Below are 13,849 nucleotides of genomic sequence, written 5' to 3' on the forward strand. Positions count from 1 at the left end.
TCATGCCTTCTGCCGTTTGATCATTCCTTCAGGTGGCATTAAGAGATCAAAGGGTCATTAGCATTCTTGATCTACGTAGGTTCAGTTGTATGACCAGAGTTCTACTGTATACTTTACATGTTACTTATACCACGGTGTGGCAACCTGTACTACCCATACTGATACTGTGTGACCTTTAACTGTCAACAAATTTGCGTTAGGAGTAAAAGATACCAAAGAGGTATGTTTTAACTATTGTGGTTTATGGAGTTTTAAATGTAAATGTGTAACGGTAGAAATTATTTGAGTTGTGTCTTTGAGATTTGCGTTGCATTTTCTAGTCTTTTTGTGATACTTTGTATGTTTTGTACTGCTTGCCAATTATTGATTATTTTGTGATATACTTTGTACGTTAATTGAGAACTTATATATATATATATATATATATATATATATATATATATATATATATATATATATATATATATATATATATGTATATATATATATATATATATATATATATATATATATATATATATATATATATATATATATATTGTAGTTTTCACGGATGCAATAGATGTAAATATCCAGTCAAAGCCTTCGTGTCTTCCTTGTTATATGTCTCTACACAAGCGGTTACAGTGACTGTTGTCAGCTACAAATATTAAAATCAAATAAAAGTAACTGCTGAGTGCAAAAAAAACCCCCAAAAACCAAAAAAAAACCCAAGAATAACAAAAAACAAGAACGCAGAAAACAAAGACTGGTAGAGATAGATAACTAGTCTTAAATGACAATCATTATATTTAAATATCCATATGAAAAATTTATCCATCAAAGTCCATAGACTCTGTTTTGTCAAGATGAAACATGACTGGAAGAAAAGATACCAATGGAATGCATAATTTGAAATATATCAAGTATTTACAATAGTACATGATTCCTTGTTAACTTACATAAAACAATCTTTAACATAATTTTTTAATATTATACAGATTATATATATTTTTTTTTTATATTACAAACTCTTTATCCATATCATGAAATATCAAGGCACATTTCTCTTTAGCTCAGAAAAGTACTGTTAAAATCCAGCAACTTCAATTTTGGTATATTTAACTAATTAAAATTTGTTTTATTCGTATTTACATGTTAAATATTTGTGTGTAGAAACTTCTTGGACAGAGGTGTGTTAAAACGTGACCTGAGAATATAATCACATTTTCGGAACAAAAGGAAAGGTATGTAAAAGTCAGATACATTAAAATACAACTTTCTCTTGAAAATACTTCCCTGCCCACTTACTGGGTTTTATCGCATGAACGAGGGCGGGAGGGGGGGTGGGGTGATTCCTTGTTACACAGTATGCAAGGTACTGTGTCTCCTGACTGCCCTCCCTCCCCCGCCCCCAGCAAATAGTTGGTAATGTACTGTAGTATGCGAACAACATCAACTAATAGCTGGACAGCTCAGTAGGCAGAGACCTGCACTTGGTAACCCAGTGGGCATTGGTTTGAATACCGTTCTAGTCAAAAATTTCTCCCATTAAAATATCCCAGTCAGTTTAAGTTTATCATTAACTTATATTATAAATATAATTACTATTATTATTATTACGCCGTTATTTATATAGCGCATAATCCACAAGTTCTATGCACTTTACAATTAACCCTGGTCATTGGTAACTTGGTCACACCTACACACCAAAGTGTGCACAATTCAAACAATCTCTCCTGGGGCACAACAGTGCACCACAGCCACGTGTCCCCTGGGGGACTTCCCATATATGTTTCAGTATATGACAATCATCTACCCATGAGCCAAATATGCTATTTATACTGTAGCCACTACAAAGAACTGATCTTATTTATGGCAAAGGAGAGTAGAATAATGAACATAAATGAAAATAAATCTGCTGTGCCATGCAGCGCTTAGAGATGCTTGGAAAAGTTGAGTTGCTTTATGGAGCAGCATTTATTGATAACGTTTTGTTTAATAATAAGAACAATACTACAACATAAATATCGAAAGAGACCCTCTCTATAAGAATTACTTAACCTCTTCTGGATGAGAATAATGTAAATATTTCAAAGTTAATCATTTGATTACCCAAAATTTTAAGTATCTACACCTTACTGTGCATCCACAAGTTGTTTCATTGCCATTAGTATTTAAAATTAATTCACTTTCAAATATCCCTTATTCATGGCTTCATATTATTAAACCACTTTGGGACCTATCAGACACTCCTAGGAGCGTGTTTAATGAAAAAATCACACAATGATATGAGCTGTTTGTAATTTGTGAGTCAACTTTCTAATTCACATGGAAGGATGCAAAATTGTGGCTTAGTGAGAAAGTTCAAATTGATAGCCCAGAAAAATAAAATCTAAGAAGTACAAATGCATAGTTGAACAACATTAAAATAAGAATAGTAGAACAATGGACGGAATGTATTAACTTTCTTGCAGATGGTGCGATTGGAAGATTTCTAATGGTGGAAATATTTGCTTCAAGGAATGAATTGCCAAGGTGATATATTGTCAAGGTGTTTATTTATATTTAAGCCTGTCTGACAGTAGCAGTAGACCCCCAACTTTATCCCCCCCACTCCCCACCAACTACATCCCTCCCTTTGTTAAATGTATTTTCCCTTTCACTTGCTTTGAGTCCAAAACTCCGGTTTTGAAACTATCGATCTGTTCATTTTACCGTGAACTTCCCAATAAATAGTCATTTCCAACACTTTGACATCCGATTTACAAGTATCACAAAGCAGGATTCTGATAGGACAATATATATCAGTTTTTGAGGATTGCTAAAAACTCTTTAAATACTTTCTTCTCCTCAATCCACCTGCCCCCCTTACACCAATATGCATCACAGTGCTGCATTAAAGATAGTCCTGTGTGTAAACTATGATTGGAAGATTTTCTTTGAAAGGAATACTGGTTGCCGAGGCAATAATAATGTACCATAATGGTAATATGTGGTCAAGGTGATAAGGTTATACATTTTCAGTTGATAAGACATATTTACTCTCCTGTAGCTTCTTGTGTACCTTCTTCGTTGGAAGTTGCTGGATTATCTGCTTCATCTGTAAAATACAGAAAGGAAAACAAAAGAACACATGGAAATACCTGGCTAATAATAATGAATATTCCTCTGCATAGTTCATACAACTAAGTCAACAACATTACTCTCTCTTCCAAGACAAACAGCTGGAACCAGAAAAAAAAATATCACATTTGCTTTTCATATAGCGCTTTACACCAGCGATACAGTAGGTCTCAAAGCGCTTTACAGACGTTATATTACCCCTGGTCAATGATATTCTGTCCCAGAGACAATCCCTCCAGTCGGCAGCAGTTATATACTGCGCCCAATGACAAGTTACCTCACAGGTACCCATTTAACCCCTGGGTGAAAAGAGGCAAGTGAGATAAAGCATCTTGCCCACTGCCCAAGGAAAAAACGTAATGAACTAGGCAGGAGTCAAACCAGCAATCCTTGGATCACGAGTCCGACGCCTAAGCCAATTGGCCGCCACGCTCTCAAAAAAGAAGATAGCAGCTAACATATCAATATTAGTTGATTAATTAACTTTAAGATACATCGATCTTCTTTTACAAATAATGAAGAAATTACCACCCAAAGAGTAAACAACAGAGCTGTTTACAGGAAATAATAGATAAATGTGAAGAAAGAAAACTGGTAGTGTAAGTATCATGTAGGATAAGTGACAGGCATTTCAAATTAAACTTGGCCAGAGGAATATGAAAGGTCCAGCCGAACAGTAAGTTAGCCATTTATTTACTGCCTACCAAATTTAACAAGAGATAGGTAACTGCAGATTGTTCCCCAATTCAAGTTGGTCACTCTTATGCAAGATTGCTTGCAGGCCGGTGCATCAGTAGAACGACGTTGGCAATTTTTACCACATTTTACTCCATAATGTTTCGGCTAAGAGACCACCCCGATTGCATCATATTGCAAATCCACACAACAGCCAATCATATACAGGATCAATTGACACTAAATGACAGCAAATTCACATCCAGTATCATTTCCACCCAAATTGGCCGGTTGCATCATTCGGAGACTGGCAACCCGGAATGCCTTGACGTTAAAAGTTAATCCATCCAATCAAATTTCCTTGCCTATACTTTTAAGTGTCAGTAAATGGGAAGGATTATAATCCCGTCTTATAGTGGATTTTTTTGTTTTTTTGTTATATGTATATTTTTTTATTAATATTGTCATCTTTAATGAGGGTAGTCCTGCTCAGTGCAGAAGCACTGCTTTCCAGAAAGCTCCCTCAAGCTTCCAGAGCTTCCAGAGGAGCCCAAGTATGTCCATGTGTTTGCTGGCAAGATGGCAATGACTATGATATGTAATGCTGTAGAGTTTTGTTTTAGCACCATCCTCCTAGCTCTCATTTGCACTTACCTGTAACAATGTGCTCTGACGACGCTCCTGACTGTTCCACAGGTGGATCTGACTGTTCCACAGGTGGATCTGCCTGCTCTGTTTCCTGATTGGTTGGTTCTGCTCCTTCAATCATTTCATTCTCTTTCTCTTCCGTGGTTTCCTGTTGAGTCTCCCCAGCTGGTTTCTCTTCCGTCTGTTCCTCAACTTCAACTACCGGTGCTGGTTCTTCTTCGGCGACTTTTGGCTCCTCTGGTACTTCGGTAGATGAACCCCCTCCCTCGGGAGGCAGAGCACTCTCCTCTGTCGGTGCGTTATCTACAGGTCGTTCCTCCTCGGAGATGTCAACCTTCTCATCCTCCACGGTAGTCTCCACCGCAGCACCGTCAGGTTCCACCCTTGATTCATCCTTGAGGGCACTAGGTGCCTCCTGGATGCCTTCATCTTCAATCCTTGATTCATCCTTGAGGGCACTAGGTGCCTCCTGGATGGCTTCATCTTCTGCCGGAGGTTCCTCACTTTTGTCTTCTTTGTTTTGAGAAATATCTGCAGGTGTAGAAAATACCAAAAATGAAATTAACTATCTCGGAGGGAGGAGAGTGTACATTATGTTCAGCAAAACCTGATTCCTTTGGTACAAATTAATGCTAATGGTGTATAAATGGGGTGGGTTCTGATCATTTTTATGCCCAATCTGTTAGTATAGACATTCCTCCAAGGGCATTGTTGAAGTTGGTCATGTTTATCATACAGTACACACTGTAGTGTTATAAACAAAGTGATTCATATCTCTGCAGTCTCTGAAATCACTGATTATTGGGTTGAGGAATCTCTGACGGACAAGTCTGGTCAAGGACCAGCACATTCACTAATTCCACACATAGTGTCACATATTCAAACTAACGTAAAGTTCTTGACCTCTCATAATTTGGCACATTATGGCATCAAAATGTTGCCCAACCATTTGTTTCGGAACTCTACACAAGTGTGGTCAACAACCAATCAGAAAGCTTCTTGAAGGTATTTAATCATGACAGCTAAACTGAGTTTGAGTGTTGATTGCATCAAAGTCTCCAAAACAGAATATATTGGAGTAACACCTGCAAATCTTTTTGTAATTATTGAATACGAGATCTTTTGAGCAATTTTCTCACAATTAGCACATGTTTAGATTGAGATATATGCCGCTATACAAAATCTTTTAAGTTCTGTAATTACAGGATACAGTAGTTCACACTTAATAGGACCCAGAGCTGTAGCTATGGCACTGTTAGGATTGAAATGACAGCAAAATGAAATGCTGTTCAGACCCACCCCCCCCCCCCTCCCCACATTGAATGATTCTCTAAGTCTGGAGACATTACAAAGGGTCTGAGCATCTCGGAAAGTACTTTTGAGAGAAATTCAACCAAATTTTAGTAAGCACTAGTCTGGGGCCAACACAGACAAAGGATCCATCATGCAGCAAAACAATACTGATCTCAAAGGTGTTATTGGCTCCTTCCCTCAGAGATTTGAGAGCTAATCTCAGTGTATTTGAAATTTGACTGGCAGTTCTATTTGACAACGAACAATGCATGGTAGGAGCAATAATACCAGATTACTCTAAAGAAGTTACCAATGTGGTTGTTCTTTTCATGTCTTAGTTCAGTATTGAGCTTCCTAAGTTAAGAGCAGAAGCAGTATGAGTGAATTCTTAAGCCTGTATGGTTTTACAACTTTAGGGCAATTGTTGGTACTAATGAAGCCTGTCATTGAAACAGTCAGTGGTTGAAATTGAAATGACTAGCTGATGCTGTTTAGTGGAGAAGGCATCAAAAGTGACTGTTCAATGATAAGTATTATCGATAATAGACCTGTAACTTTAGCAAATCTGTGACAGAACTTTTAATTTGAAGAACAGGCTAGATTCTTGTCAGCTGTTGCAGTAATACAAATGTTTTTATCTTGTGATATGGCTTTTTATAAATTCAATAAAAGCTAATGTTTCTATGGCAAGACAGCTTCTCCACCTAGCACTTTGTGTGGTAAGGGGATAGTATGGGAGGGTGCATGGGGTAATTCCGTGCTCTCAAATTGTGGGTGACAACATTAAAAAACCATAACTGTGGTCCTATTATGTAGTACTGCACTCTATATCAGTTTAACAGATCTCAGTAATGTTGTTCATTTGAAACTGCTGTAGTCTCATGACATACTATTTCAGGTACAGTAGTCAGATTTGGCCGTACAAAAGAGCTTTGGGTATTTTACATTGTGAAGCTGTATTACTGTAGTACCATGCTCTTTTAATAGCAAAATGTGAACCACACAAATTTGTACTGTATTTAAGCAGACACTGTAATTAAGCATGCTAATGACGTACTCAGCCGTCTAGTGGTCGACGCTTCTCCAGCAAAAGTCTTAGCTTATTTTGCGGCAATTATTGAAAATCCCCCACGGTGATACTTTAACAGAGGTGGACTGTGTATATATACTGACTGGACTGCATTTCATAATGATGTGTTGCTTATATACAGTACTGTATCTGATTGGATTAGCTGCAACAGTATTGTGTATGTATGTATGGGTGTATGTATGTATGTATGCAAGAAGTGACTCGAACTCGGGACCTTATGATTGAAAGGCACCTTTTTATCACTCATTACCTTTTAGAAAGGCACATTTTATCAAAATGTAGCTTCTCTATTAATAGTTTTCAAACCTACAGACTGTGTCACTGCTACAGTGCATACACTCTGTGTGATTCAGAAACAAGAACTTAATGTACGCACAGTAAGTCTGGTTACTGAAAGCTCCTACAGAGTGTACTCAGAACAATAAATGTATGTATGTTCTGTTCTGTAGCCCAAGTATTATTCCCTTTCCTATAAATACAGTCATATAATGTAAGTGTAACTATACACTTGATTTTATCTATAATGCACATAAAACTGCTGCTGGGTAGTTTGTGAAAAAGCATAGTTACCATGGAATATGTTTTTATCCAAAAAGCACAATACCTGTTGTTTGAGGTGATGATGATGCTCCTTCTACTGGGGCAAGGTCTTCTACTGTTTGCCAAAAAAACAGAAAACGAAAAGACATTTTATCGATTTGCAGTAGAACATAACACTGAAATATTTTCAGCAAGGAAAGAGCATTCCAGGGTTTTAGCATATTTTAAAGGTGAATATTAGATCTTGAAATCTGAATATATATAGTACTTAACATTACTAGCAGTGCATCATTCATTTGTTTGTCCCATTTTCCTTGTAATGTCCATCAAGACTAAATTTCTGCCCAAACTCATACTAAACGTTAAGATTGTTAGCCCCCCCCCCCCCCCCCCCCATTTGTCAAAAAGTCATATATGTACAGTATATACAATAGATGAGATGCTTATGTTATGGCCAAACTTCATTATTATTGGTGTTCAACCTTTGCAGCAACGATCAACAGTTTATCTGGGAGTAATTTGATTATCGAACAAAACCTGCAGGAAAGTTTGTAAAGTTTATTTTTCAGCTCATGCTAAATCTTGGGACCATTAAAGCCTAGTTTAAAAGTCTTCATGTACAAGGAAAGTAGTAACAAAATAGTTAGCTATATTTGCCTGTAGAAAATTCCTAAAAGCCCATAAATATTTACACATCAAACTACCTTTTCCAGTCGATACATATTTCATCAAGGTGTACATACAGTTTTGAATTAAAGCCTACTGTACTCAGGTGTTAGAATACTCGAGTATGGATTAGTCAAGACTACAGTGCGCATGTGAAACATTCATTCATCTATGTTTAACTTTGAGTACTACAATGCATGTACAGTAGTGTACAAGTAGAATTCACTTTGGTGTAAGTATGAGCCTGTGCAGTGTGAGTTACTTAATTTTGCACTGTATAATGCTGTATGTACTCCCAAAACTTCTGAACAACCCATGTAAACCCTATTTTACCGGTGCTGTGGTTGAGTGGATAAAGACGGTAGCATTTGAAGCATTGAGGCTTAGCAATCGTGAGGTTCGGGGTTCGATACCCGGCCGGATCATAGTATTAAAGTTGGGTTTTCACCGAAGAGCATTTTATGGTTTTCCCAACTGAAATGACTTTCTTAATTGCAAATATTCCAAATTTGGGTTAAAATGATAATTGGAAGCCACCCAACGTGTGAGTTCTAATCCAGAAGCCCTTGCAGTTTTCTCCCACATTTGTGGTCGCTAAACCATCCTAGAAATACCTGCTCATTATAATTATTATTATCATTATTATTATTATTTTTGGTTTTATTATTACAAATATTATGATTAAATATCAGTATGAATCCGTGAGGGCAAACTGTACAAGCACAGGCAACACTACTGTATTCTAGCAGGGCAACAGACTGAGAACAAGTTTGCTATATTTATCTGGAATGAAACTAGTGTGACTGTCCCGATTTTGAATTTAAGCCTGTGGGATCTGACAATGTTTAACTTGATGGGGTGTATGAAGACAATCATCATAATTCACCTAGGAAGTGTGATCATACAATATATATACCTTTTCCTTCTGCTTGAGTATTTACAGGTTTTTCTTCATCTGTTTTCTCATCTGCTATTGCTGGTGCCTCCTGTGTGGTTTCTGAAAAGAGAGAACAAAAATTAAATGTCAGAGGAATATGACCGACAATAATTTAATAAGCATCTAAGTTTGTCTAGCAATTCTGACAGAATTTTGACTCACTTCATGGTTACAGTGTAAGTGTGTACAAGTTACAATTTGTGCTCTTGTACTGTAAGGCAATTTGCCCATTTTGCATTAACTTTTATAATGCAATACAGGTGTATACATATATTTATAAATTAAATATCCTGTATCCTGGTATAATTTAGATTTACAAATTATGAAATAAATTTATCACTGTCATTATGAACAGACCAAGTATGACATTCTAAGTACTGAACAAATTTTAATTCATGAATGTGATGAGCCCAGCCCCACATGAAGGAAGATTGCAAAAGGTAATTTTAATTTGCAAAACTTTTCGTCTAGCTAGTCACACTTGTACAGAAAGTTCTGCAACAGTTTTCATTCCAAATCCAAACGATTACAATAGAAAGTAATTCTTAAAACTAATTAAATTTAATTAAATTAATTAATAAAAATTTGGTGAAAGTCATTACAAATTGAGAAGCAAAATCTATTTGTAAACAAACCCTACAGGGTATATAGGCTACAGATCTATGCTAATTGTAGCAATGGTGTCTAATTTTGTTAGACCTGTACAGGCCTACTGTACTAGTTATTGTCAAATCATCAAAGTATACAGACTTCACTTCAGAAAGCTTTAACACAGTACTTCCATGGTTACGGTCACTACTACAAGTTTTTAATGACCAAGATATGTACAGTAGTACGTACACTTACTGTCAGTAATGTGTTAACACACTGTACACTGTGTGTTTGTGTAACCTTCAACAGGCTCAAGTATATATTGCACTCTAAAGGAAATACATGTGACATAAAGTGTGGCAGTAACTGGTGTAAGAGCCACACCGATACTTAATTATCCCCAGAGCACCCAGTTTTGATCTTGACAACAGATTGTTTATGTTTTCCCTGTCTCCTCCCAACCAACAGCCCTCGGATCATTGAATGTCAATAAAGACAAAGACTACACACTGGCTAATTGCAATCAGATATGCACAGAAGTGCACTTGTTTATCATTTCTATGGAGACTGTGTATTTAACCAATGGAAAGAGTTTGAACTTTGGATTGTCCAACTCACTGATCAGTGTATTGTGTGTGTACAACCTTGAGGAATGAGAAAATCCAAACACTGTATAGTATTTTCAAGTTAAACTAGTTCTGTGTGTGTTGTAGATATTGTAGATCTGGTCCCAGTATATACTACATAATATTGTATAATACAGCCAGAAAAAAATGGAAACATTTGCTTTCAATGTTGCCTAGATACTTTTTTAAGGAATGTATCTTGTATTGTATTATTGGATTGTGGTACATAAGTTGTATATATACTGTACTCAAGTCTCAAGACTGCTATTGCTTTGTGCAATGGTTCACATAAAGGCCTAGATACATATTACATATTATGTAGTAATGTACAGTACTGTCTGTGGGTTATACTCTAAGGGCTCCAACTTTGTGACTTTCTAGATGTCCTTGTAGCACACAAAACCAACTACAATGGCAACTATAGGCTACAGTTTATATTTTACTGTTTGAAATATATATATAGTTTATTTGCAATATAAGGGAACCTTTGTGGGGCATAGGGATCTCTAAAGTAACGGGCAGAAAATTGCAAGCCATCTTGGTTTGTATCATCGATGCTAAATTGTACAAAACTGGAAACCATTTCAATGGGGCATTTGAATGATTGACTTACTTAAAGCTCAAAATTTTGGATGATTGATCCCAATATTCCAAATACTGACCTACAGTATTGGTGGCATTCCTAATTCTTTCTCAATACATCGATTTTTTAGTCAAAGGAAAAAAGAAAAAAAAAGCGGGAAAAAAATGTCTGAATTGTCAATATGAGGACCTATGAAACCAAACATTAATCTTTTGAGTATTTGGCTACCTGCCGTTCTTAATGCTAAATCACAGGATGGCTCCAGCACCCTAATGATGGAACAATTGATGCTATTGAGTGCATCCTTACAATTGGTAAAACAGGAGGAAGGGCAGGAGAGAGGGGGGGGGGGGGGGAGGGAGAGCCTCATCATACAATGGCAGACACTGTTTCATACACACACACACAACCTATTACATGTGCATTCTCAGTGCCTATAGTAAGACTGTGCATACCAACTGAAGTTTCTACTTCACTGCACTTTGGTAAACAGTGAAATCTTCTTGCATTTAGCCAGCTAGTAAATATCCCACATTTTGGGCCTGTACTGTACCTACTATGGGCCTATGATAGCCTCAACTTTTTATGTAAAAAAGCTATCATGCCGTAAAGGATGAAGTTGGGGCTTGCAGAATAACTGCAAGTAGTTCTGAACCATCCTGCTTTATGTTTAACATGCCGTATGTCAGTAACCCATTTTTTCACTTAGGTGTTCCTGTTATAATATGGCCTAGCTATCACTATCAATAAGTTAGATACAGTAGGGTGTTGGTCAACTTGAATCACTGTAGTGGTCCTCTTTCAATAATTGACTGTAATAATAATATGCAGTTGAGCTCAACTTCAGTAAGCTAAGGCCTATCTAAAGAACTCAACTTACAGTACTAGCTCGATTCCACTTCTGTAACTTCACATGCAAGTCTCTACATAATATTATTCATCAGGGTAACCCTCAACGTTCAATTGTCTTAGTTAGGCCTAACAGTGATACGGACTATAGGTCCTGTAACTAAGGCCTAGGTCTGTACTACATGTACAGAGGGTAACTGGAAGTGCACCGAGCGATGGCAAACGTTTCGAGGGATCGTTATTACAACTAAATAAAGATTAACGTTTCTTAGGATGGTAGCAGAAGGAAGTGACAAACCTTTAATTTGTGACGTTTCCTCTTCTATCCTGTTACTATCGGTATGTTTAATTTCTGTTACGTTGGAATTGATTTCGACGTGTTTCTTCGTATTAACTGTCGTACCATTGGTTGGTTGCTGTGCCACAGGTGGATCTAGCGCAGGGGTATGAACTGCGGTAGAGTTTTTAGAAGAACAAGAAGAGCCCATTTTCAAACAAACAAGTGAAGTCCTAAAAATTCTTGTTTTAGATGATTTGAATAAGTTCTCAGTTTCATTAATACCTCACGACTTTAACAAAGTATTATGGTGAAGTACCCTATGTCTAAGGTCTGTTACTACTACTAGCTGTTACTAGGGTATAGCGTAACTAGCCTCTGTACTGTGTCAACTGATTAGCTGATAAGGTTGTTCTGTGAATATAACACTACAGAGCGACAACAAAAGGAGGTCAAAGGTCGCTATTATTTACGTTGTGGAGTAACTATTGGATACATGCGCTCTACTACTACGCTGCTTGCTCGCCTCGCAAACGTAAGGATAGAAAAATCAAAAGAGCCAAGTCCGCAAACCATGCAAACTAAAATGTGTGCACACTTGGAGGTGAGTGGGGGTGGGGGTAGTGGGTTGAGACCTCCTTTAATCGAGGAAGAATTGCACATATCCTCGCGGATCCGGCAGGGGCGTATTCAAGGGTTCACGTACCCCCCCCCCCCCTTCTTGTCAATCTCACAAAAAAAAATATATATATATTAATAAGCAGCAACTTCCAGTTCCAACGCTAGGCCCGTAGCAAGAAACTATCTTAAATAGGGCACTAGCAATTTAATGAGCTACACCAGTGGCGGCGATTTGTTCCAAATATGGGGGGGGGACATTATTTTGCTTGGGTGCAGGCGCGGAGCAAATTCATCCCTTCAAAAATCAAAAAGGCCACAGCCCGCAAACCATGCATACTAAAACGTGTGGAGGTGGGTGGAGGTGGGTGGAGGTGGGTGGAGGTGGGGATAGTGGGTTGAAACCTCCCTTTCTATTTACGTTGCGGAGTAACTATTGGATACATGCGCTCTACTACGTTGCTTTCTCGCCTCGCAAACGTATAAGGATAAAAAAAAAAATCAAATGAGCCTCAGTCCGCAAGGCATGCAAACTAAAATGTGTGCACACTTGGAGGTGAGTGGGGGTGGGGGTAGTGGGTTGAAACCTCCTTTAATCGGGGTAGAATTGCACATATCTTCGCGGATCCGGCAGGGGCGTATTCAAGGGTTCACGTGCTCCCCCCCCCCCCTTCTTGTCAATCTCACACAAAAAATATATTTATTAATAAGAAGCAACTTCCATTCCAACGCTAGGCCCGTAGCAAGTAACTATTTTGGGAGGGGCACTAGCAATTAAATGAGCTACATCAGGGGCGGCGATTTGTTTCAAATATTGGGGGGGGGGCATTATTTTGCTTGGGTGCAGGCGCGTAGCAAATTCATCCCCCCAAAAATCAAAAGAGTCACAGTCCGCAAAACACGCAAACTAAAATGTGTGGAGGTGGGTGGGGGTAGTGGGTTGAGACCACCCCTTCTTTTCAATCTCACAAATATATATATATATATATATATATATATATATATATATATATATAAGAAAATCGTAATGAGTTGGAAAATCAAGAACAGTGAAAAAACTTTCAGCCTCCACCGGGATTCGAACCACGGGCCTCCCGCTCTGTACGCGGACACCCTAACCACTAGGCTATGGACGCTGATTGTATGTCCAGAGGTTCGAAACCGGTAAGGAAGATCGTAATTCCACTGTAGGCGTTTGTCACCTATATCGAACAATAATACTAGTTCTGTTTTTGGTGACATATTTTGCCCTGCTCTAGAGATCAAACATGATGCTATCCAACGCGAAAATCATTTGTGATTCCTAAAGCCGGATCTCGAAAGAGATACTTTGAACAGACTTTATGTTAAT

The 13,849-nt window shown here is 37.7% G+C and overlaps 1 protein-coding gene across 2 annotated transcripts; it reads right to left on the minus strand.

The window, feature by feature from the left end:
• Positions 1 to 766: 766 nt before the first annotated feature.
• On the minus strand, positions 767 to 12,281 carry LOC139973640 (uncharacterized). Of its 2 annotated transcripts, none has more exons than XM_071980459.1 (5): positions 11,902 to 12,281; positions 8,934 to 9,014; positions 7,416 to 7,463; positions 4,435 to 4,959; positions 767 to 3,082 (listed from the first exon to the last, which is right to left on the minus strand). In XM_071980459.1, exons 1-5 carry the CDS (start codon positions 12,089 to 12,091, stop codon positions 3,021 to 3,023), a joined length of 906 nt encoding a protein of 301 aa, XP_071836560.1. In that variant the 5' UTR covers positions 12,092 to 12,281; the 3' UTR covers positions 767 to 3,020. The 2 variants fall into 2 exon arrangements, with proteins under 2 accessions (XP_071836560.1, XP_071836559.1); XM_071980458.1 differs by having other exon boundaries at positions 7,416 to 7,466.
• Positions 12,282 to 13,849: the final 1,568 nt, after the last annotated feature.

This window comes from Apostichopus japonicus, chromosome 9 (assembly GCF_037975245.1).
Source record: "Apostichopus japonicus isolate 1M-3 chromosome 9, ASM3797524v1, whole genome shotgun sequence".
Classification (NCBI taxonomy): domain Eukaryota; kingdom Metazoa; phylum Echinodermata; class Holothuroidea; order Aspidochirotida; family Stichopodidae; genus Apostichopus; species Apostichopus japonicus.